The sequence below is a fragment of the Nyctereutes procyonoides genome, unplaced genomic scaffold (assembly GCF_905146905.1).
Source record: "Nyctereutes procyonoides isolate TBG_1078 unplaced genomic scaffold, NYPRO_anot_genome, whole genome shotgun sequence".
In the NCBI taxonomy this organism is placed as follows: domain Eukaryota; kingdom Metazoa; phylum Chordata; class Mammalia; order Carnivora; family Canidae; genus Nyctereutes; species Nyctereutes procyonoides.
Window position 1 is genome coordinate 38715906 of NW_026575048.1, and position 24600 is coordinate 38740505.

The 24600-nt window shown below is 40.1% G+C and overlaps 1 protein-coding gene and 1 pseudogene across 3 annotated transcripts in view; one reads left to right on the forward strand and one right to left on the reverse strand.

Annotated features, from left to right (window-relative positions):
* The window catches only part of LOC129510835 (transcription elongation factor A protein-like 4), a 242900-nt pseudogene extending 234072 nt beyond the window's left edge, over positions 1 to 8828 (reverse strand).
* REEP1 (receptor accessory protein 1) overlaps positions 1 to 24600 on the forward strand; it is a 104661-nt gene that overhangs the window by 47131 nt on the left and 32930 nt on the right. For all 3 annotated transcript variants that reach the window (XM_055327122.1, XM_055327120.1, XM_055327121.1), the window contains exons 3-4: positions 15737 to 15813; positions 23038 to 23158. In XM_055327122.1, coding sequence (XP_055183097.1) covers positions 15737 to 15813; positions 23038 to 23158 — 198 coding nt within the window. The remainder of the gene's footprint in view (positions 1 to 15736; positions 15814 to 23037; positions 23159 to 24600) is intronic.

Below are 24600 nucleotides of genomic sequence, written 5' to 3' on the forward strand. Positions count from 1 at the left end.
GGGGTGTGTTCCCTGGTGACTGGGTTGCTGGTATATTTGAGAGAATCTCAGAGTGTTAACTATAAATAGCTCTCCTAAGATCTGTCTCCGGACCCCTTCCAGCCACGGGTGCAGGGAAGCTGTGCTAGGTAAGGAGGCATAATTAGTGTCACTGTGGTTCAGGGTCTGATGCTCCGTTTTGCAGGGGCAGAAACTTAATTTTGCTAGCTCATCTGACTAAAATGGCAATTCATTAATTTAGAGTAAAAAATATAACTGACAAATAGTGCAGCTGTTTGTGTTGGCTAGTGAGCATGAGGTTTTTCCCAGTAGGGAAAGCTTGGGAGTTAAGATTAGAAGGTTTCTTCATAAAAATGGAACTGAAAGAAAGGAGCTGAGTGTATTAGAAGAGATATGCCTGCTTTTTCCGCACTTGCTCATGTGCACACACTCTCTCATACATGCTCTCAGAGGTGCTCTCGTACATGCCCTCACACACACCCTCACACTCATACACACTTACATGCTCTCCAACACTTTCTCACACTCTCACACATGTTAACTCACTCTCACACACCCATACACTCACATGCACTCTCACACTCTCTCTCACACATGCTCTCTTGTGCTCTCACATACACTCTCACATGCTCTCACTCACTCGTACATTCTTCATACATGTTCTACTTACACACCCACACATCTCTCACACTTCCACACACTCACTCACACACATATACTCTCACATGTTCTCCCACTCATACCCACACACACTTCTTACACTCACATGCTCTCTCACTCACTCTTATATACTCTCATACAAATATGCTCTCTCACTCTCACTATCACACTCACACAGTCTTGTGCTCTTATACACTTCACATGCTCTCACTCACATATGATCTCCCACACCCATACATACCTCTCACACTTCCACATGCTCACACTCACTCTCACACTTGTTCTCTCACACTCTCACACACTCTCTCAATCACTTATACATGCTCTCTCTCACACTTTCACATGCATTCATACTCACCATTAGACTCCCCTCTTTCCTCTGTTTTGACCAATAAACCCATTTGTCCAAGAGAGAAACCTGGAATTGCTTTCAAGTTCTGCCTCCTCACCACCCGACCCTATCTACACACCTAGTTGGTGACTGTATCCTTCGTCTCTATCCCCCTAATGGTCCTTCAAAACAGGCCTCTCCTCCTGTGCTGCCACCCTCTTAAATGCAGTTCTCATCATGTTTTCTCTGGAATGTTACAGTGGCCTACTGTAGTCATTTTTTATTGCCACTGTAACAAATTACCATGAACTTCGCGCCCTAAAACAACACAAAGATGCTATCTCCCAGTTCTAGAGGTCAGAAGTCTAATGGGTCTTACTGGGCTAAAATCAAGCAGAGCTACATTCCTTTTGGAGACTCTAGGGGAGAATCCATGTCTTTGTTTTTTCCAGTTCCTAGAGGCCACCTGCGTTCCTTGGCTCATGCCCTTCCTCCATCTTCAGAGCCAGCAGGTAGCATCTCTGACCATTCTTCCATAGTCACATTTCACTTAAATGACAGCCTCTTGGTGACAGCCAAGCTCACGTCACAGGAAGGCTCTAGTTAGGAAGCTGCTGCTGATGTCACCACCAGGGACACTGACTGCCAGCTCTCTGTGCCTTTGGAACATTCCCTGAAGATTCAAAATTCTAAGTATGAGCATTTAACTTTTCTAAGCCTATGTAACAGGCCTTACCTCCTACCATGATCCTCATGTTGGGAGACTTTCCCCAAATTAGAAGGCATTGGATGTTGGTTGTAAAAACAAATAAATATAGGTATTGATATAGATGTATCTCCATCAGTGTCACTTCTTTGGCTGCTCAACACCCACATTCACTCCTTTGCCCGTATTTTGGCTTTAAAAAAACTTTCCAACAAGAATTCTATATAATTTATGTACTTGGCAAACTCAGTATTTTTTAGCTGAGTCCAGCACCAATCCAGTATCTCTGGAAAAATCCTCTCCTCCTCTGGCTCTGACCTCAATATTCAGCACTCTAAAAATTAAATTGTCAAGTGAACCATCACTGATATATCCCATATACTATATTAGAGGGAGAAAGAGAATACATAAAAATAAAACTAGTTAAAATATTTAAATTTATACAGAACTCAAAAATGAGAAAATATGGATAGGAGCCATAGTTCTTAGTCATGCAAATAGTCATGAATTCATAGCTGGTGTTCATGTCTTTTGTTATAAGTTAATTTTTTTTAAACCATAAAATCATGACTTTTGTACAAAAATAAGTTGATCCATGTTTAAACTTTTACTTAACTCATTAATTAATAAGGGAATTAATAAGGGAACAGGAAGATGTTTAAAAAAAATAAAACAGCTCAAAGGAGACTCCAGAGAACAGACATATATAAGGAATCAGGAATGATTAAATGAATGTGTTAATAGGTACTCAACTGATTTTGGAGGATGATGAGGAAATCAATTGTACCTCCATTGGACAAAATTTATTTGCATCTCTATAGACAAAATCATTTGCATTGCAGTCAGTTTTCTATAACTTACAAAGTTGTAAAAGAGGTCAAAGATATTGAAAAACAAGATACATATAGAATCAAGGTAATTCAGAAGGATGCTCTGGAGAACATCTAGCATTCTATAGAACACCCGTTCCAAACTCTTTCACAATTTTTCCTATTACTTCCCTCTTCTACTGTCTAATTACTGTTCACTTTGTCTTCACGTAGAGCTTTAGTGAGTGGGGTTCCTTAATCAGGGGTGTGGCCTAAACCTTCATTCTTGGAGACACTCAGGCAAGTAATCTTGCCTCTATAAGGTTGTAATGATGATCCATTGATTCTTACCTCCAAACAAGGCAGTACTTGCTCAGACAAGTGATCACACTCAGATTCCTCCGGAGGAGGATCCTTAACATCTATCCATCCTCCTACCTGTCACATTATGTAGCAGCGAACACTGGTTCCTCCTGGTAATCAGGATCAGCCACTCCATCAAAGCTTGTGAATCCCTCTACTGTCTATTTCCTAGAGGCATCATGGTCCTGAAATAGCCAGGTGAGAGTGTAGTTTCTGCTTCCACTTCTTTGGAATCATTTTGTATGCCTGGTGAAAGCACCCAACCCTCAGGTACCGTAATATTAAAAAGCAGAATTCAGAGGTTTGAGAGTGAAAAGCATAAATATTGTGAATGAGTTAGAACGGTGATTCTCAAACTTCAATGTGCATATTGAATTAACAGAGAATTTTATTAAAATGCAGATGCTGATCTGCTAGGTCTGGGGCAGGTCCTTAGATCCTGCATCTCTAAAAAGCTCCCCGATGATTCTGATGATACCAGTCTATGAACTACAATTTGAGTTACAAGAAGCTGGCAAATGGCTGAATCATAAGAAACACCACTCTCATTTCCGTGGTCCCTGAACCTTTAGATTCTGGCTAAGCTGTAGAAGCATTTGTTGGTTACTGGTTCATGGAAGAATCTGCAGCCTTCAAGGCAGCACATCAACTGGACGGAATGCTGACTCTTACCTGATTCTCTTTCTGAACTCTCTTAAAGCTGTTGCAGCACTCTTTAAAGCTAGCTGCCTTAGGCAGTGTGTGTGTGTGGAGGGGGGGCATGGTAAGATCAGAGATCCCCAAAGTGCCAGCTTATTGTGGATTTCTTTTGCTATAAAAGAGGGTCCTTAGTTAGAATGAGTGTTGTACAGCATGCATTAAAATGAAAAGGGCTCTGAGTTCCCAGCTTACTCTATAGTTGCTAGAAACATGGCAGTAGGAAAAGCAAGTCCACATGCAGAAGAAATGCATACTCCAGAAAAGACTCTGCTGCCCTTTCTGTGAGGGAAGGGGCCTGGTACGAGGAGTCTGCTCCCAGAAGTTTGACTGGGGCCATGAGATATGGTACCATCACAGAGCTGCTGTGCTGCTGCTGGCAGCTTGGTCTCTGAGTGGTGGTTGTGGCCAGGTCAGCCTTGGGGAGCCCACATTGCCAAGCCCATCTGCTCCCTCTGTCACTTCCACAAGGTCATTGGCACATGAGTGCGTTGAACATACACTGTCATTCTGAGGAAAGTGTCTAGCTGACATCCACATGTCTGGCTGGTCATCTCATTCACTTGATTACCAAAAGCTTCCTCTGCCATGGGGACCTTTTGGTGAGCAGGAGCAGGAGCCACAATTATCTAAATTCTGTGGGCCTATTTACATCATTCCTGAACCATTTCAACACTAGTCTCTCACTTGTCCTTTCCAAGTAATCCTTACAAGCCAATCCTTACCTGGTGTTTTATTTTTTTTATTATTTTTTTTATTTTTTACCTAAAAAGTGGAATTTATTGTAGGCATGCAAAACTGATTTAACATTTGAAAATCAATTAGTATAATCCACCACAAACACAGGCTAAATAAGATATATGATCTTGATACAGGAAAAGTAAATGACAGAATCCAACATCCATTTATCATAAAGGTTCTCAGAAGGGAACACCTCAATTTGAGTATCTATAAGAAATCTATAACATCATACTTAATGGTGAGGAGAACACTTCACTCTAATATCAGGAACAAGGCTAGGTACTCTTTTCTCATTGCTCCTATTAAACATCATCCTGGAAGTCTTAGCTAGTGCAGTAACACATAAAAGGAACTAAAACATATACAGATAGGAATGGAGGAAATAATACTGTCTCTTTACAGATGACATGATGGTCTATGTAGAAATGCCACAGCACTGACAAACTGGCTACAAGGTCTGTAAAGCTGTAAAACTAATATACAGAAGTATTCAGAAGTCAATTGCTTTCCTATATACTGGCCAATGAACAACTGGAATTTTAAATTTAAAGATACCATAAATTAAGCACTCTCAAAATGCAGAATGTGCCTACAGAAACTAAGTGTATTACAAATGTATGAAACAACCCCACTGAAAGGGATGGGGGAATAAGGTGTTGACACAGATAACTTTGTAGGTGAGTGGAGTCTATAAAACTAAGGGAAATTTATATGTTTCCATCTTTAATTATTTTTATGAATAAATAAATATGGAAACATATATAAACATGCATCTATACATATGGGTTATTTCTTACTAACAGATCTCTTTGCTCTGTCAGCTGCGAGGGCCTAGAAGCAATGATACCCCAATAGTAATGAGTACTCTTGGCACCCAGATCTTGGTTTTGATACCATTCTCTAACCAAAGGTTCAAGGCCCCTTGGAGAAATGGCTTGGACAGAAAATATACAGGACTACACCATCTCGGTAGTGCCAGAAAGTGTTAAACACTCACATATATGGGCACACATGCACACACACAGTGATGGAAGGAGGTACATTAAGTAAACACAAGAGCCAAGTGAAAGAGCTCCCAATGGCCAAAGTTGGAAAATATGTGTAGTATTAGATTATAATACAAAATTATAAAATACTGATTACTGGACCATAAGGTAGTTATATTTTTAACTTTTTGAGGGACAGTGGAATATTATTTAGCCATAAAAACAATAAAATCTTGCCATTTGCACCTAGAGTATAATGCTAAGTGAAATAAGTCAGTCAGAGACAAATACCATATGCTTTCACTCATATTTGGAACTTAAGAAACCAAAAAAAATAAGAAAGAGACATAGCGAGAAACAGACTTTTAATTATAGAGAACAATCTAATGGTTACCAGAGGGGAGGGTGCTGTAGGGATGAGTGAAATAGGTGATGGGGATTAAAGAGTGCATTTGTCATGATGAGCACAGCGTGATGTATCAAACTGTTCAATCACTATATTTGTACACCTGAACTAATATTATGCTGTATGTTAACTAGAATTAAAATAAAACCTTTTTTAAAAAAGAGTCCATACTGATATAAATAAAATACATTAATAGGTGGGAGAATAGTCAAATATTTTATAAATTACAAATAAATCTGTTGATACTTCACCCTCAGGTAGGTGTAACCTAACATCACTCAGTCCTTAAGTGTGGACTATGTAGTGACTTTCTTCTAAAGAGTACAGTATGGAAAGGGAGAAATAAGAGTAATTTTGCCATGGAGAATCCTAAAACTACCTCACCCAGGTGATGAAAGTTAACATCAACAGTGTAATATTGATAGTTTTGATAGTATGTACTTTTTTTTAAAACACCCAACATGGGGCTTGAACTCACGACTTCGAGATCAAGAATTTCATATTTTTTTACTACGCCAGCCATGGACCCTGTAACATGTACCCTTTACATGATGTGGTGAGTATGGCACTTCCTTCCTGGTGTTCTTCCCAAAAAGCATTTAATGCCTATGTAACCACAAGAAAAAAATCAAGCAAACCAAAACTGTGGGACATTATACAAAATGTCTGACCAGTACTTCTCATAAGTGTCAAGGGCATCAAAAACAAGGAAAGTCTGAGAAACTGTCACAGCCAAGAGGAGCCTATGGACAAGATGACTAAATGTAAGGTGGTAACCTGTATAGGATCCTAGAACAGAAAAAGGACATTAAATAAGATGTATCAATATTGGTTCATTGTAACAAATGCACCATACTAACATAAGATGTGAATAGAGGATACTGGGTATGAAGTATACAGAAATTCTGTACTATTATTACAATAATTCTGTAAATCTATAACTCCTAAAATGAAAGTTTATTTACAAAACACTAAAAGTAAAAGGCTAATGAAGAGTTGGAGATGGGACAGGGATCACATAGATAGATGGATCTGTTGAAATGGTAAGGCAGGGCTTAACACAAACTTCTTGAGACAATTCCTCCTAAGAGAAGTATCAGTAGACAAGAGATTAACAGGTGAGAACAGCACAGCATCTGGTCAGATTTTTCTGGCTCAATCTCCAGTATCTAAATCCAGTGGAGATGGCTATATGCAAAAGCACACACAAATCAACAAAAAGTCTGGAAAGGAATGTTTTCTAAAAACTTTATAAAATATCAAGGCTCTATGACAGTCGGGTAATACCCACCTGAGTTAGGATAACTGTTGTAGGTAGAGAATTCTCCATCTTTCTGTTGAGACCACCGTCCATTGTGGTCTCCAGCCCAACAGTAGCAGCTGGGGCTTCAGGAGGGTACAGAGCCCCTGAGAAGGAGCACAGTGCCCAAGAGACATGGCATTACCCTGGGGACAGTGATACCCACTTTTTATCTGACTTACTCCTGGACACAAGTGAGATGTCTTTTATAGCTCCCCCAAATATATGACAGAGTTCTGGTTCTGCTACTGCAAGGCGAAGGGTTGGAGCCAGATCAACACAGCTCCTATTATTACCTCATCTGATCTTCTCTATAGCCCTGGAAGGCAAGTATTATCCCATTTGATAAGATGACAAGACTGTTACAGCAATGGATCTGTAGTAACGGTCAGGTTGAGTCTTCCAGCTTCCAGTCTCAAACATGAATTTTACAAAACATTTTATATCCTGACCAAGGATTTTTTGTGTCTCCACTGTATTCATAAGCTAAACGAACAGTTATTTTGATTGCTTGATATATATTGTTTTCATGATGAAAGTAATCTATGTTTTTTAGGAGAAAATATACAATGAGCAAAAAAGAACAGAAAAAAAAAATCAGCCACAGATAACCAGGACACAGCTTTCAGTTTCCTCTGTGCATAAATCACTAAGTAAATACCTTTGTAGTTTACAAAAATGGACTGATGCCATATATATGGTTCATCAAACTCTTCTTTTTAATTTTACAATATGCCATAAACATTTTTCCATGCAATGGACAAAAATCTACTGAAACATCAAGGGTTGCAGTTGGATAACAGAGTGATAGCTAAAGCAAGTATTAGCATAAGGTTAAAGCACAGGGCAAATGCCTGCCAAGGGCACTACACAAAAGGAATGTCTTCAAAGCCCCTCTGTGGGGCCCTGCACCCACCCCTCAGTTCCCTTGGGTGGAAGGGGTCCTGTAAACTTTTTTGCATCCACATAACCCCCCCCCCAATTTCTGTCTGATTTTCTTCACCTCATCCTCTACCCTGGCCATCTCATCAAATTCTCTTATCATCTCCTCATTGCTCAAATGCATATCGTGTATGGCCTCCTTATATTCCTTGAGGCACTGAGCCAGCCCCTTGTTGGTTTTTCTTTTGGCCTTCCTGGGTACATCATCCCCAGATGGGTGCTTTCCTGCAGCCCTTGGTTTGATGGCTGGCTTTTCTTCTTTTGGCTTTTCCTCATTCACTGGCTTTCCCTCACTCTCTAAGTTTTCTTCTTTTGGCTTTCCCTCACTCACTAGCTTTCCTTCTTTTGCTTTCCCTCACTCACTGGTTTTCCTTCTTCTTTTGGCTTTCTCTCACTCACTGGTTTTCCTTCTTCTTTTGGCTTTCCCTCACTCACTGGTTTTCCTTCTTCTTTTGGCTTTCCCTCGCTCTCCGCTGGCTTCCCCTCGCTCTCCGCTGGCTTTCCCTCGTTCTCCGCTGGCTTTCCATCCTTTGGTTTTGTCATACTTTCTGACTTTTCTTTATCCTTTAGTATTTCCCATCTTCTGTCTTTCTCTCATTTTCTAACTTTTCCTGGTCTTCCAGAGTACAGTCTACTTCGGGCTCTTCCACATCCTGTGGCTGTTCTTTGTATTCCATCTTTCCTTGGTTCTCATTCCTTCATTTTCATTGCAGAGTTTATCCATGTTGAGATTTCCCCTCCTTTTCCTGTCCTGTGGGAATTCTGAACAGATTCGTCCTTTTCTAGCCTTGCAGAGTGCTGAGAACAGACACGCAGACCTGAAAGAACCTGGAGCAACAATTAAGAGCTAGCAAACCGCTCCGGATCCGACTGCAAGGAAGAGGGCGGGCTCCCAGACTTACCTGGTGTTTTAAAATGTATCTAAGATTTGTTTTAATCAGGGATGGTAAGGCATGCAGACACAGAAATGACTGTTAAGAAGGAAGAAGTTCTTACAGTTTTCCCAGAAGAAGGAGGCACAGCATGCCATGGGAGGCCCCATGGGGGAACACCAGGGTCTGTCAGGAGTCAGAAGGAGCAACACTCTTTATTGCGGTGTCTGTAGGAAAGTACTGAGTGTGAGCAGGTTTAGGATTGGCTCGTTTGAATAATTTCAGTAGGTTCTAGGGTAATTAGGGCTGGGGACTACTGGCTCAACCTGAGAGCTCTAGAAAAGAGGTAGTTTGGAGTATGGGCTCTGGACTGGTCAGTTTGCATTTGAAAGGTGTGCTCCAGGGCAAGTCCTTTGATATCTCTAAGACTTGGTTAGTCCTAGGAGGGGCAGTCTCTCCCCAGCCAGTGAAGCCACAGATGCCAGAGCATCAAGAATACAGAAAATAAGAAAGTATAGTTAATATACCTGATGACAGTGTAAAGACATTACCTCAAGACATTTCTTCCAGCCTAAGTGTACTGTTCAAAGTTCTGCCTGCAGGGAACTGTCACTTTTGCTACATTATCTGGGCTACCCCTGACTGTACAGCTCTCTACTGTGAGCTCATAGCAGCAGATGGCGCAGAGTCATCTATAAACCAGGCTCATATTTTTTTTCTTTCCCAGTCAAAGGCATAGGTAATACTCTGAGGCTGAAGCAGGGCTCAGATATGAAAGAGAGTGTGTGGAGCTGGCATAAGAGAAGGTCCAAATAGGAGGTGAGGCTACAGAAGTGACTAAGCCTGCTACCTTCCCATACCACAGGGGAGGCTTTTTGTAGGCTGCCAGGAGCCCTCCGGGCAGAGTGTGATAAACTATGGGATTTCATCCTCTCTCTGTGGTTCATGAAAAGTCTCCAGGCTCTGCTTCTGACCCTTTTGCCATGGTTTAGGATTTCACCTTCTCTCTATCTCCTCACTCCTGAATTCTGCCCCTGACTAGTTGAGAGGGACTTCCCAATCATGCTTTCAACTATCCACTCTGGAGTAGCTCCTTGACATTATTCCTCAAATCAGCCATAGCTTCCTTTATTCTGGATGCTGGCCTACTCGGGCTCCCTCTCATCTTATAGGAGGTATTACATAGAATCCCTCAAACGTGGCAAGTTCTATCTATTTCAAACTTTGGAAAAAATAGGCATTATTTGGTTTCTCTGCAGCATGATGGGGAACACCATTTCCTGGTAATTTATTTATGATTTTCATTTCTGAGTCACATATTCCATTTGCCCTGTTAGGCTCAAATCATTCTCTGATCTTTGTGCATTACAGTAAAGTAAAGGAGTGCAAGATAGAAACTTCTTTAGGTTAACACTTCAAGCCTCCTCTACCATGGCTCCCTTATCTTTGTCCATGTTTCAACCTCCTTTCTGCGATTTGGCCTTATCTTTTCAGTGACCTGTTAGACATTCTTCATGGATGTCCTGAACCCTCAGACTCCCCTCAGCCTTATGGCACTCAACCTCTTCTCCATAAATCACCTCTTTCTTTACTCTCTGGTATGAGTGACTCCATATCACAGTATGCCTCAACTTCAGTAAGCCCCTTTCCTCCTGTGTATACCCAGTCATCCACTCAGCAGACACTTGTGGGAAACATCTATTGCCTTGCAAGCTGCCTAATTTTGTCTTTTCTTCTCACAAAGCCACCTAAACCAGTATTTCCCAAAGTATATTTTTTCTCAACATTTAAAAACCATCCTTTCTTTCCCATTCACAATGTCAACATTCTAATTGAGTCATTGAAAACATATCCTTTGAGTACCTACTGTGTGCCAATAATTGTTTTAGGTATTAGAGATATGGTGATGTGCAAGAATAACTTGTCTCCACTCTCAGGGAGCTTACAATATAGTGAGAAAAGCATAGAAATAAACAAGTACTGTCAAAGTAGATGGATAAGTATTATGACAGGGAGCACGTATGACATTGTGGGAGGAAGAAAAGAGATGATACTTACCCAAACTTTGTGTAAGAAGGAAATGACTTTTAGGCTGAGATCTGAGGCCTGAATTCTGGAGGCAAAAGAAGATGTACTGTTTAGAAAACTAAAAAGCGTTCATTATAACTGGAATGAAAAAATCAAGAAAGTATTAGTGTCAAGGAGGGATTTTATGGAGATAATTAGAGTACCATTCATGCAAGGACTTGCAAGTCAATTTAAGGAATTTGGGCTTCATCTTAATAACAGTAAGGAACTGTTGAAGACTTTAAATTAGGAAGGAATATCATCAAATTTGGATTTGAGAAGATCATTCTGAATTGAATATGGAGGAAAGATTAGTAAGGGGTCAGAGGTTTAGAAACCAGGCAAAAGACTGTAGTTCTATTCTAGATGGGAGATGTTGGTGATCTGAAGTAAGCATATTGCAGAAGGGATGGAGAGAAGAAGATAGGTTCAACAGGAATAAGAGGGTGGAAGCAACAGAACTTGGTGATTATTGGCTGTGTTAGGTGAGGAATCAGAGTTTTCCCAGGGAGAATGTCTTATATAGAGTTAGAAGAGAATGTCTAGAACAAACCCCTGTGGAGGAATTGATAAACCTGAGAAGTAGACAGAAAGTCAAGAAGCAAACAGGACAGTTGTGTTGGGGGAGCTTTTCAGGAAGTGGATAGTTTCACATCCATCTGAAAGTCAAGCAAATCAAGGAAAAAATAAAAAGGGTCCATTACTCTCCCTTGAAGTATGTTACAAAGTGGAATCCCCAATGTGAGCAATGTTAATGTAATGAATGCAGTGCACTGAGCACGTGGAGGATGAGGAAGTAGACATTGCATGTATAGATGACTCACTAGAAAAGTTTATAGCTAAGGATTGTGTTAAGGAAAGGGATTTTTTTAAATTGTTGTTGTCATTGTCTTTGTTTTTTTTTGTTTGTTTTAAAACTTTTAAAAGATTTATTTATTAGAGCACACACTTGACCACATGAATGGGGGGAAGGGCAAACGGAGAGAATCTTCAAGCAGAATCCCCACTGAGCACAGAGCCCAACCATCATGGAGCTCGATCTCCTGACCCATGAGATCATGACCTGAGCTGAAACCAAGAGTCCAACACTCAACCAACTGAGCCACCTGAGCTCTCCATCATTTTCCTTGGTTTTTAATTGAAGATATTAGAGCATGGTTTAAATACTAAAAGGAAAAACACAGTATACTGGGAATTTAGGCTCCTGGCTGTGTTTTTGGATACCAGTGTTGGGAATTCCTGGATTCCGGGCCCCAGAATGCCATGAAACATACAGTTGGAAAGACCTTCTTTGCCCTCTGCTGAGGAGCCTGTGCAGCATGTGGTCTCTCAGATAGCAGTTACTTTTGATGAATGAAGACAAGGTGGTTTGCAGGGGACAGTCTTGTTTTTCTGAATAAAGAAGACCTCTAAGTAATCTGTTGAGCCACATGTTTCAGAGTTACAAAGACAATGGGCATTCACCAGAACTATCTTTATTTTTTGAAAGATATTTTTGCTGGGAATAGAATTCTAGGTTGACATTTTTTTCTTTCAACATTTTAAATATGTTATCCAATTTCTACTGGTATTCATCATTTCTGATAGAAAGTCATCTCTTGTCATTCCCTTGAATGTAATATGTCTATTCCCCCTTGCTCTTAAGATTTTCTTTCTTTTTTTTTTTTTTCTGGCAGTTTTACTGTGATGTGCCTGGGTATGATTTTCTTTTTTCTTTTTTAAGATTTTATTTATTTATTCATGAGAATATACAGAGAGGAGACAGAGAGAGAGGCAGAGACACAGGCAGAGGGAGAAGCAGGCTCCACGCAGGGAACCCAACGTGGGACTCGATCCTGGGTCTACCAGGATCATGCTCTGGGCCGAAGGCAATGCTAAACTACTGAGCCACCCAGGCTGCCCTGGGTATGGTTGTCTTGTATTTGTATTGTATTGATATTGTTTGAGGTTTTCTGAGCTCCCTGGTTCTGTGGATTTGCTAAATTCTGGAAAATGTCAGTCATTATTCAAATAATTTTTCTGTCCCATTCTTTTTCTTCTTCTCTGAAATTCCTATTCTGTATATGTTAGATTGCTTAATGTTATTCCACAGGTATTGAGTCTCCATTTTTTTCCAATATAGACTTCCATCTTATTGACTTTATTGTCTTGTCTTCAAGTTCACAGATTTTATTTTTCTTATTGTATCCAGTCTGCTCAAATCCATTCAATAATTTAAAAATTTTTAATATTTAAAATTTTTTAAATTTCAAATACTGTGTTTTTTAGTTTTAGGATATCATTTGGTTCAAAAGAGTTTCCTTCTTTCTCTTGAAATCTCTAGTCTCTTCACTCAATATGTCTACTTTTTCCTGTAGATTCTTTAACATGGTTTTACTTTTTCAAGAAAAATATCGAACATGCCCTTGTCTTCCTAGAATGTCTTAAGTGATAACAAAAGAAAAATTAGCTTTTGTAAAAAAAGCTTTGTTGATAAATTGTTAAATATCTGTATATTTTTGGTGAGGGGTCTGTTTGGATCTTTTGCCAAGTTTTTAATTGGGTTGTTTATTTTTTATTACTGAGTTTAAGAGTTCTCTCTATATTTTGAATATGAGTTATTTATTAGATACATATAAGTATTGAAATATTTTCTCTCATTCTGTAACTTATCTTTTCATTCTCTTAACAGTGTCTTATAGAGCAAAAGTTTTTAATTTTAATGAAGTCCAACTTACCAATTTTTTTCTTCCATGGGTCATGCTATTGCTGTTGTGTTAAAAAACTCACTGCCAAGTCCAAGGCCATGTTAATCTTCTAGAAGTTTTATAGTTTTGCATCTTCTTTTAAGGCCTGTGATCATTTTGAGTTAATTTCTGTAAAGGATAAAAGAGCAGTGCCTAGATTCATTCATTCATTCACTCATTTTCTTATTCATTTATTGATTTACTTACTTATCTATGTACTTATTTATTTCACGTGATCTCCAGTTATTCTAGCACTGTTTGTTGAAAAACTATCCTTTCTCCATTGAATTGCCTTTGCTTCTTTGTCAGAGATCAGTTAACTGTATTTATGGGGTCTATTTCTGGGCTATGTATTCTATTTGTCTATTCTTCCTTTTTTAAAAGATGTATTTATTTAATAGAGCAGGAGGAGGGGCAGAGGAAGATGGAGAGAGAGAATCTCGAGCAGATTCCCCACTGAGTGCAGAGCCTAATGCAAGGCTTGATCCCTGGACCCTGATATCATGGCCTGAGCCAAAATCAAGAGTCATACACTTAAAATGACTGAGCCACACAGGCACCCCTTCTGTTCATCCATTCTAAGGATATATCTATTTATTCCCTTAGCATGAACTCTTTCTTAATTATTGTAGCTTTGTAGTAATTCTTGAAATCAGTGTCAGGCCTACAACTTTATTCTTCTTCAGTATTGTGTTGGCTATTCTTGGTCTTTCACCTTTTGATATAAACTTTAGAATCAGTTTGTTGGCATCCACAAAAGAATTTGCTTGCATTTTGATTTTTATTTTATCAAATCTACAGATTCATTTGGGAATAAATTACTGATATGTTGACAATATTGAATCTTCCTATCCATGAACATGGATTATCTATTTGTTTAGATTTTTTTTGATTTCTTTCATCAGAGTTTATAGTTTTCCTTACGTAGACCTTTTACATATTTTGTTAGATATATCCCAGAATATTTTTTTTACTGCTAATGTAAATGGTATTGTTTTTTTTTTAATTTCAAGTTCCAATTGTCTAGAAACATAGGAAAGCAATTGACTTTTACATATATTTTTAAAAGATTTTATTTATTTATTTTAAAGATTTATTTATTTGAGAGAGAGAGGTGAGGGATAGATGGTGAGGGACAGAAGGAGAAGGAGAGAGGGAGAGAATCCTAAGCAGACTCCTCCCTGAGCATGGGGCCCAACCCTGAGCTTAATCTCATGACCCTGGGGCTGGAGATCATGACCTGAGCAAAAACCAAGAGTTGGACACTCAACCAACTGAGCCACTCAGGCACCCCAAGATTATTTATTTATTTATTCATTAATATTTTATTTATTTATTCATGAGAGACACATTTTATTTATTTATTTATTTATTTATTTATTTATTTATTTTTAAATATTTTATTTATTTATTCATGAGAGACACAGAGAGAGAGAGAGGCAGAGGGAGAAGCAGGCTCCACACAGGGAGCCCTATGTGGGACTTGATCCTGGGACTCCAGGATCACGCCCTGAGTCGAAGGGAGGCACTCAACCACTGAGCCACCCCGGTGTCCCCCAAGATTTTATTTTTAAGTAATCTCTAACCCAGTGTGGGGCTTAGATTCACAACCTCATGATCAAGAGTCATATGCTCTACTGACTGAGCCAGCCGGATCCAATTTCTGTGAGGGACTGTGAGACTTTTCTACAGGAAAGCATTCTTAAGTGACCACCATTTCATTCCTGAAAGTCTGATCTGGTTAAAGTTCATTCCAAGATATATCTCTGTTAAGACCTGAACAGTTTACTAACCTGGTATTAGTCTTGGTAAAATGACCTACCTGAATCCTGAGTCACTCCTGGTCTATAGGTCCTCCTAGTTCATGTGAGGGCTAGAAGATCACCCAGGATCTACTTTGACATTGTATCTGGATCATTTGTGGAAACAGCCTATTTGCCTCTAGCCCCAAGGTCTGGAGTGGAAATGGGCACGAGTAGTGGAAGGATAGGGAGGAAGGGTTACAAATGAAGGATATGCTGCCTGCACATGCCTCAGCATCCACTGTCTGAATCTCTTGTTCTTGATGTTGGGCAGTCAGCCATTTATCCTGGATCTTTTCTATTAGCTTTGTTGCTTTCTCTTTCAACAGGTCAAATGGATGATGTATTGGATTATATTTGCCCTTTTCACCACAGCAGAAACATTCACCGACATCTTCCTTTGTTGGTAAGTACTCCAGGAATTGGGACTTTTCAAGGGAAGATGTTTCCTAGTGTCAGTGGAGAGGTGGAAAAGGTCTAGAAGCAGTTCCAAACCTTCAGAACAGAGAAGCAAGTTCAGAGATGTTAACTGGCGTAGTTTTAATAAGTTAATCTATAAAATTGCTCTTCAAGTAAATATTTGTTCAATGACCTTATAAGAGCAGATATTGTTCTTATAGTATAATGATATAATGATGGACAAAATAAATACAGTTCCTCGATTAATGTAGTTGGTAAGGAATCATTAATATATCAAAAAACAAAAAGGAAGGAAACAGTACACACAAGTTTTCCTTTAACTAATAAGGTTAAGTTTCTCTCAAACACCATTCACTCTCATCATAACTACTATTCACAATTGTATGTACTTTAAAAATATTTATGTGTGTATATATACACACATTTTTATTTTTTTAATTTATTTATTCATGGGAGAGAGAGAGAGAGAGAGAGAGAGAGAGAGAGAGAGAGAGAGAGAGAGGCAGAGACACAGGCAGAGGGAGAAGCAAGCTCCATGTAGGGAGCCTGATGTGGGACCGGATCCCAGGACTCCAGGATCATGCTCCGGGCTGAAGGCAGGCGCCAAACCACCGAGCCACCCAGGGACCCCGTATATACACATTTTTTAAAAAGATTTTATTTATCAGAGGGAGAGAGCAAGCAAGCATGAGCAGAGTGGGGGAGCAGAGGGAGAAGCAGACTCCCTGATGAGCAGGCAGCCTATTACAGGGCTCAGTCCCAGGATCCTGGGATCATGACCTGAGCCAAAGGTGACACTTAACCAACTGAGCCACCCAAGTGCCCCTTTTTTCTTTCTTTTTTTAATAGTGGTATTATAGTATACATAACAGTTTGAATTTTGTTTATTAAATTTATGTTTTAAATACTTTCAGGTAAGAATAAATAGATCTACCTATTTTTTCAGTGGCCGCATGGAATTTCATGGTATAGATGGACCATAATTTATTTAATAAAGCCCCTTTCAATGGAAATTTTTTTGCCTTACCAACAGTGCAGCTATTATAGCAATGGAGCAAGTAAAAATCATAAACTAGGTCTATGTATTGATATATTGCATTTTCTGTGTTGTATGAATGTTTTACCATGGTCAGTTATCATCAGAGACAATAACAAAAATATATGTATTTTGGAGAAAGTCCTTCTCCAAAGAGGATCAGTATGAACTTACCCTCCAGGGTGTCATAGGCCAAGGACCAGACCTGAACACCACTTCTGTGAATCCTGTTTTGTATCAGTGGTTTTAATGACCTTAGTATGTAGATTTCCCCCCGAAGGGGCCTAGCTTTTATCTCCACTGGGAGAAATAGATGTCTCAGCCATTGTAGCCTCAAGCTGTAGGGAAGAAATGTGGGTTACCTAATTTAATGTATTTGTGCCATTCTGCACTTCCCTGTGCCCAAATAAACAATAGACTCAGGATGGGGCTAAGTCTCCAGATGTCTCCAGGAGTGGAGGTGGAACTCTGTGGAGCCATCCCTCATTTAACCCATGCTGCAGGGACTGGCACTAGGGGTCAGGCCCTGTATTGTGCAGAGCTGCATTGGGGAGGCTCTCGTGCCCCCACGGAGATGAGGGAAACAGGCCAGGTCCAGTAGGACTGTGTAATCAGTTAAATGTCATGGCCAGCACCACATGTCCTGCAGGTTCCTCCTGAACAATGTCCTGTGTGTGGTGCTGGGGCCTCCTCCTATCCCTCCTGTTTCTCCTATCCCTTCTAGAGAACGTCATGGGGGAATAGAGTTAGTCTTATGAGCTCTTTCCCAGGGATATCGGCATTTCTATCTCACTGCTTTTGGCTAAGTGGAAATCAGGTTTAATGATGGATGCACCCCTCCTTCGTAGCCGGAGTATGTTTTTACCCAGTGCTGGAATTTCAGAGTTTCATACTTAATAAATGCTTATCAACTATTCCTGGAGTTTATTTTTTATTTTTGGGACATGAATTAGCTTTCCATTGCTGCTGTAACAAATTGTCACAAATTTAGGTGCTTTAAAACAACAGAAATTTATTATTTCAGTCTCTGCAGGTCAGAAATCCAGGTAGAATCAACTGAGGTCTCTGCTTGGGGACCCATAAGGCCAAAATCAGGGCGTGGGCCAGGCTGGGCTCTTATCTGGAGACTCTGGGGGGGAGACTCCACTTCAGGTTCCTTTAGATTGTTGGCAGAATTCTGTTCCCTGTGGCTGTAGGACTGAGGTCCCCATTTCCTTGACGTGAACTTCTTACTTCATCTTCAAGCCAACAATAGCATGTCACATCCTTCTCATGCTTCAAATATCTGCTGTCTGCTACCAGCCAGAGAAAGATCTCTGCTTCTGCTTTTAAGGGATCCTCTTAGTAGTTTAGGTCTACCCCAATAATCCAATATAATTTCCCTGTTTTAAAGTTAGCTGATTGACCATCTCAATAATGTTCTCATAATCCCTTTTGCCATGTTAAGGGAACATATTTGTGGGAATAACATCAGGATGAGAATGAGAAGGTCATGGGATCAAAATTCTGCCCACCACAGGAGGGCCTCTGATACCTGATATTCTGGTGCTTGTGCACAGGGGCAGATAGAATCCTCCTTCTCCTAATCCATGTGGAGGTTTTAGCTGGTTGGTTTTAGCGGGAGCTATCCAGGCGGTTTATGTATGGGAAGTGAGGGTCTTGTCCATCTTCTGCAGGGAAGAGGTTGGGAACCTTCCCTGCCTGCTTTAGCCCACAGTCTGGTCATGCCCTCAGCCTGCTTTCTCTCTCTCTTTTTTTTTTTTTTTTTTTTTTTTTGCAAACCTGCAGGTATTACAGGGCAAAGTCTTCTCACTTCCTCTGGGAATGGCACAGAACAGGCTGATCAGACAGAGCCCTTTTTCCCTTGCAGGGACATGGACACCAGCTCAGCAGCTCTGCACTCTCTTTATATTGAGAAAGAGGGGAGAGAGACAGAGAGATTGAAGCTTCTGTTCTTCCTGGAAGCACCTCCTGGCTTCCTGGGAAGCATCCTTAATTCTGGTTCACTTCCAGGATTGGAGATTGCTCCTCACCTTTATATTCTCTTCCTAACTCCTCGATCATCCCCACTGCCCTCTTTCCACCACTCTCCTAGGGCAGTTCTCTCTTCATAATTACCTTTTTTTTAATTTTAAGATTTTATTTATTTATTAGAGAGAGAGAGAGAGAGAGAGCGCACAAGTAGGCAGAGCAGCAGGCAGAGGGAGAAGGAGAAGCAGATTCCTCACTGATGAGGGAGCCCAACTCAGAACTCGACCCCAGGACCCTGGAATCATGACCCTACCTGAAGGCAGATGCTTAACGAACTGAGCCACCCAAATGCCCCTTAACTTTCTATCTTGATGTAAACAGCAATTGTCTGTGGTCGCAGGAGAAATAGGATGGTGTCCTGTTTCACAATTTCTGTAGGCAATTTCATTTAATTTTTTAACATATACAAAATAATGTATCACATGGCACAATGAAATTGAAGCAATACACTAAAAAGTAAATCTCTCCTCTCTTGGGCCTTCATTCTCTCTCCCCAGAGATATGACTGTTAAAAGTTACTTGTGTTTTCTTCCAGAAATTTTCTGTACACATTAATTGCATGTATTTTGACAATTTAATCACTTGTCCGGTCCTCTTAGGAAACATTTACCCCTCAGGAATGTGAAGGTATAACATCAGAAGAGTGGGAGCATGCACCTCCCTCATGTACCCCAGTGCTGTTTACTTGCACCTGGGGAGGCAAATACATGCTAGAGCTTATCATCAAGGAATGAGCAGGATCCTTCTCTGCTTCTTGGGTGAAGGCTGAGATGATGATAGGTCAGATGGAAGATGAGTTGGTTGGTGGTAATTGTGTGGCCAAATGAGCCCAGTGACCCTTATGATACCTGACAAGGGCTTGGTTTTGGGGTGATGATTCCAGGGGCAGTTTGAGATAATCCCCAAAGTATACTGTTAAGTGTGTGTGTGAAAGTATATATGTGTGTGTGTATGTGTATGGTGGAGAAGTGTGGTGTGGGAAAGAAATTATAGAATATTACCATGTGTGTATGGGGGATTGCTAAAGGAGTCATGTATACCCACATGATTTTATATTATAGGCATCGGAAGTCTACTACTGAAAATGTTTTTGCTTTTGGAAAAGAGACTAAAGGTCTGGGATGGGAGACTGTTATATACTCTTTTGGACATTTGAATTTTTAAAACCATATGTGTGTACTACCTATTTAAAAAAAAACACATCTTTTACATAAGCAACAAAAGTGCTGCTGTGTGACAGACCCCTTGGGATTCTGTGTGTATCCTGTGTTGATGCCTGAGCTTGCTACATTCATTTGCTTTCCCCTCGGGGCTGGCAAATAGTTGTTTTCAAGACAAAATTTCTTCCATTATTAACCACTGGAGGGTTCAAATGTGGAAGAATCACACCTCTCTTCCTTTGGCCTCTTCTCTCTGATGGCTGTGAAACATTAAACAATCTTGAAGTGACAGTATCCTGGAGTTGCTGAGGGAATATTCGGGAAGAGCCTGCCAGAGGCAGAAGGCAGCGAATCCAGGACCTCGGTGAGGAAAGCAGAGTGGGTGGAGCTGCTGATTTTGGGAGTCTGTGTGAGAGTTGAAGGCTCTGAACTGACTTGCCGGAAATTGCTCTTTATTTTCAGCTGCTTTATGGCGGGGAGGCAGGGTGCGTGGGAAGGATCTACTTGTTTGATTCTTCAGACTAGCACAGGTGTCCTTTTCCCTCAGGGCATCCTGTTTTAAGGGTACTCAGGATTTGTTTTCATCAAGTATGGTAATATTCATAGACTCAGAAATGACTGTCATGAAGGAAGAAGTTCATTAAAGTTGCAGATCCCATATAGAATAAATATTGCTAAAGTAAATATTTTAATTGCTTACTTATTATTCATTGGCAGTAAATTGAGCAGGAATCACTTTTTTTCTTTAAATGCTGCCCTGTTATTGAAATACAAAATAGTGGGATAAGCACTGGGTGTTATACTATACGTTGACAAATTGAACTCAAATAAATAAATAAATAAATAAATAAATACATAAATAAAATGTAGCTCTAAAAAAAAAAAGAAATACAAAATAAAACATTTAGAATTTGAAAAAAAAAGTCGCAGTCCCTAGAAACAGGAGACACTACATGTGGTGAGGTCAGTCAAGATGCAGAGGTAGAAAGTCTGGGCAAGAACCTATATTGTGGTTTCCATGGAACGAACAGGCAAGGTAGGGTAAACATGTTTAGGATTAGCTAGTCTGAATACTTTCCGTGGGCTCTGGGGTGTAGGGGCTGTCCCTTGGTGGCTGGTACCTGGCCCTGGGGTGATAAGAGCAGCTGGAGAATGGCCCAGACTGCAAGAGCTCCTAAAGGAGGTGATTGGGGTTAGGGCTGTGGATTGTTTGGTTTGTTTATGAGAAGCTTGCTTGTGGAGGAGTTGTTTTCCTACCTTTAGGAATGGGCTGACCCCAGGAGGGGCAGGCTCTCCAGAGTCAGGAAGGTCCCAAGACATCAAAGCATCAGAATACAGAAAATTAAAAAACATAGTATTAGTACACATCAGGACAGCCAAATATTGTTCCACAGGTTGTATCTAGCACAAGATATCTGGCCAGGATGGTAAGTAGGGCTAAAATTCAAATGATGCCCTGTTCACTAGTTGTGGACCTGCAGGACTGCATCCAGTTGAAGGGGCTGGCTTTTTCTTATTCATACAAAGGCACCATGACAGAGGCCCATTATGGCATTTGTCTCAGGTTACTGTTCTGAATCATTTGTGCTTATTTGATCAATCTCTGTTTTCATGACTGAGCCATCAGTTCCAAGGATGCAAGATAGTCCTTATCTGTTTCCCACTAGAGTGAAAGCTCCAAGAGAGCAAGGATCAGGTTTGCTTTGTTCACCACTGACACATCTTGGTGCTGGTAAATGTTTATGTGATGACTAAATGGACAGTGTGCGGGATTTCCGACTCCAGATTTTTTTTTAATTTTATTTATTCATTCATGAGAGACAGAGAGAGAGAGAGAGAGAGGCAGAGACACAGGCAAAGACACAGGCAGAGGGAGAAGTAGGCTCCATGCAGGGAGCCCGACGTGGGACTGGATCCCTGGTCTCCAGGATCAGGCCCTGGGCCAAAGGCGGCGCTAAACCGCTGAGCCACCCGGGCTGCCCCCAACTCCAGAATTATATGTTACCTGTACCCTGAACTCTTCTTTTGACAACAAAAAGATCATCCTCTGTTCACCTGCCATACAATTGATTAGGGTGAGTAGCATCCTCTTTGCTGGCTAGAGTTTGGCTCCTGTCCTTGAGTCTTCTGGGGCCAAAAAGGCAGCCAAGCAGGGGAGGCTTTTTATTCTCAATCTGGAGATTCTTTGTCAGCTTCTCCCTGTTACAAATCCTCTAGTGGTTCATGCCTTCGCGGCTGCCAGTGAAAAATAAGTGACTGAATGTAGGGCACAGAGGGATATGGCTTTCTGAACCCACCAGCTGTGGCTGGAGCCCTGGCTCCAACCTAAAAAAATAGAACCCTATAGGAAGACCCAGAGGCTGCTAGGCATGGCAGTAGGGTGATTGCTGAAGAGAACCTGGATTCCTGGCTTGCTTTGACAAAAAAAAAAAAAAGAAAATAAGAACCAACTTTCTTTTTTAATTTTTTTTAAGATTTTATTTATTTACTCATGAGAGAGAGAGAGAGGCAGAGACACAGGCAGAGGGAGAAGCAGGCTCTATGCAGGGAGCCCGATGTGGGACTTGATCCCGGGACTCCAGGAACACACCCTGAGCAGAAGGCAGAAGCTCAACCACTGAACCACCCAGGCATCCCAGCTTTCAAAAGAAGCCTTGTAGGGGATGCCCCTAGCTGGCTCAGTCTGTAAAGCATATGACTCTTGATCTTGGGAATGTGAGTTCAAGCCCTATGTTGGGTGTAAAGATTACTTAAAAAAATAAAATCTGAAAAGAAGAAGAAGAAAAAAAAAAGGAGGCCCTGGGGTTTTGCTCTGTGTTTACAAGTGTACACATACACCATGGGTGGAAAGAGGAGGGATCCTGGGGCCTGCAGCCATGTGCAGGTAGGGGAGGTGTCTGTGTTGCTGGGTCTCATCCTTCATAGGCCCTGGGCAGTGTTGCTGAGACCCTAACAGAATGTGTATTTTCTCATCTCTCTCCAGGTTTCCATTCTATTATGAACTAAAAATAGCGTTTGTAGCCTGGCTGCTGTCTCCCTACACAAAAGGCTCCAGCCTCCTATACAGGAAGTTTGTACATCCCACACTGTCTTCAAAAGAAAAGGTAATTTATGCTGCTCAGCCTTTGACTCCTCCTAGCAAGTAAAAAATCTAAAAAGCAGTAAGTAAAAAAGACAGAGTGTTTTATTGTAGGAGACCTTAGATCGTCTCTTATCTGCCTCCAACAATTTGTTCCTTCTAATCTTTTTTTTTTAAATCTATTTTTCTGACATGTTTAGGAATAGCAGTGAAATCCTCAAGAAGATATTATGTATCATTACTTATTGAAAAACATTTCCATAAACTGAAACAAAGGCAACAAAAGATTCACTCATAATTCAACTCGCCAAACTGAATTTTCTTCCTTTTGTCCTGCTCAGCCCCTGTCCTTTTATAGATAATGGTTTTTTTTCATAGACTATTAAAAAATACTTTTAAAACTTAACATAGGAAAGTGGAAACATAAAGTGATTAAATGACTTGAACTTGTACCCAGATAGCTACAGATAGACACTGGAAGATACGACATCTCTTGTGCAGTGTTTGTTTTATTGTTCAGTGATAAATACATGCCTACCAGTGGAATCCCTGCTATTTTGGTACTTATCAGTTGATAAGTACTAATGAGAGTAGTCATAATAATTTGTTTCCTACTATTTACCTTTTGTGTTTATTTTGCTTCAAAGTACTTCACAAACATCTTTGCAATGAAAATAATAGATTTGTCTCATGTCAGAGATGGGAAAAATCGCAGGAAAGGGTGAGCAATAACTAAGCATTCAAGTAAGGATTACATCTCTTGAAAATAATTTTAATTGTAAGCTGCTTATAAGATAATAGAACTGTATAAAATGATTTTTTGTTTAACATCTCCGCTGAACTTAATTTGCTGGATTTACTTTCAATAGATTGTTCTATTGTTTTTTTTTTAAGATTTCGTACAATAATAAATGCATTACCTCTGTCTTACTGATTTGTTTTGATAACTTCTTTTTTATATGCATACCAGTCTATTTTAACCTTTCTTTGAAATAAAATCTTAAGTATACCAAAAAAACCCCCTAAATACCAAAAAAAACAATTAGTTAACATAAATACAATATTTAAATTCTAAGATCTTCAGCCTGTGTGCACATAACCCATTTGTACTTGATCTTCATAATGATTCATGAACACCACAGTACATAGAAACTCATTTCTTCTTTTTTGACTTATTGTCTTAAATTGCCAAAAGTGGGATTATTGAGTCCAAAATTATATAATCCATTAATTAGATTACATGATCTTCTAAACTGATTGGGATATGACACTTAACAAAATAGGAGAACTGGAGGTGGCTTTTTATATAAATTTCTATTGTTTCTGAAAGTTGAGTACTTAGGACTTCTAGGGGGAGGCTTTAGGGGAAGGTATTAATTGGATGAGCAGATTACTACAGACATTTCCGAGAACTCTTTTAGGAACTAGGATACAGCACTGGCTGTCTCAGAAGGGTGGATTTTGAGG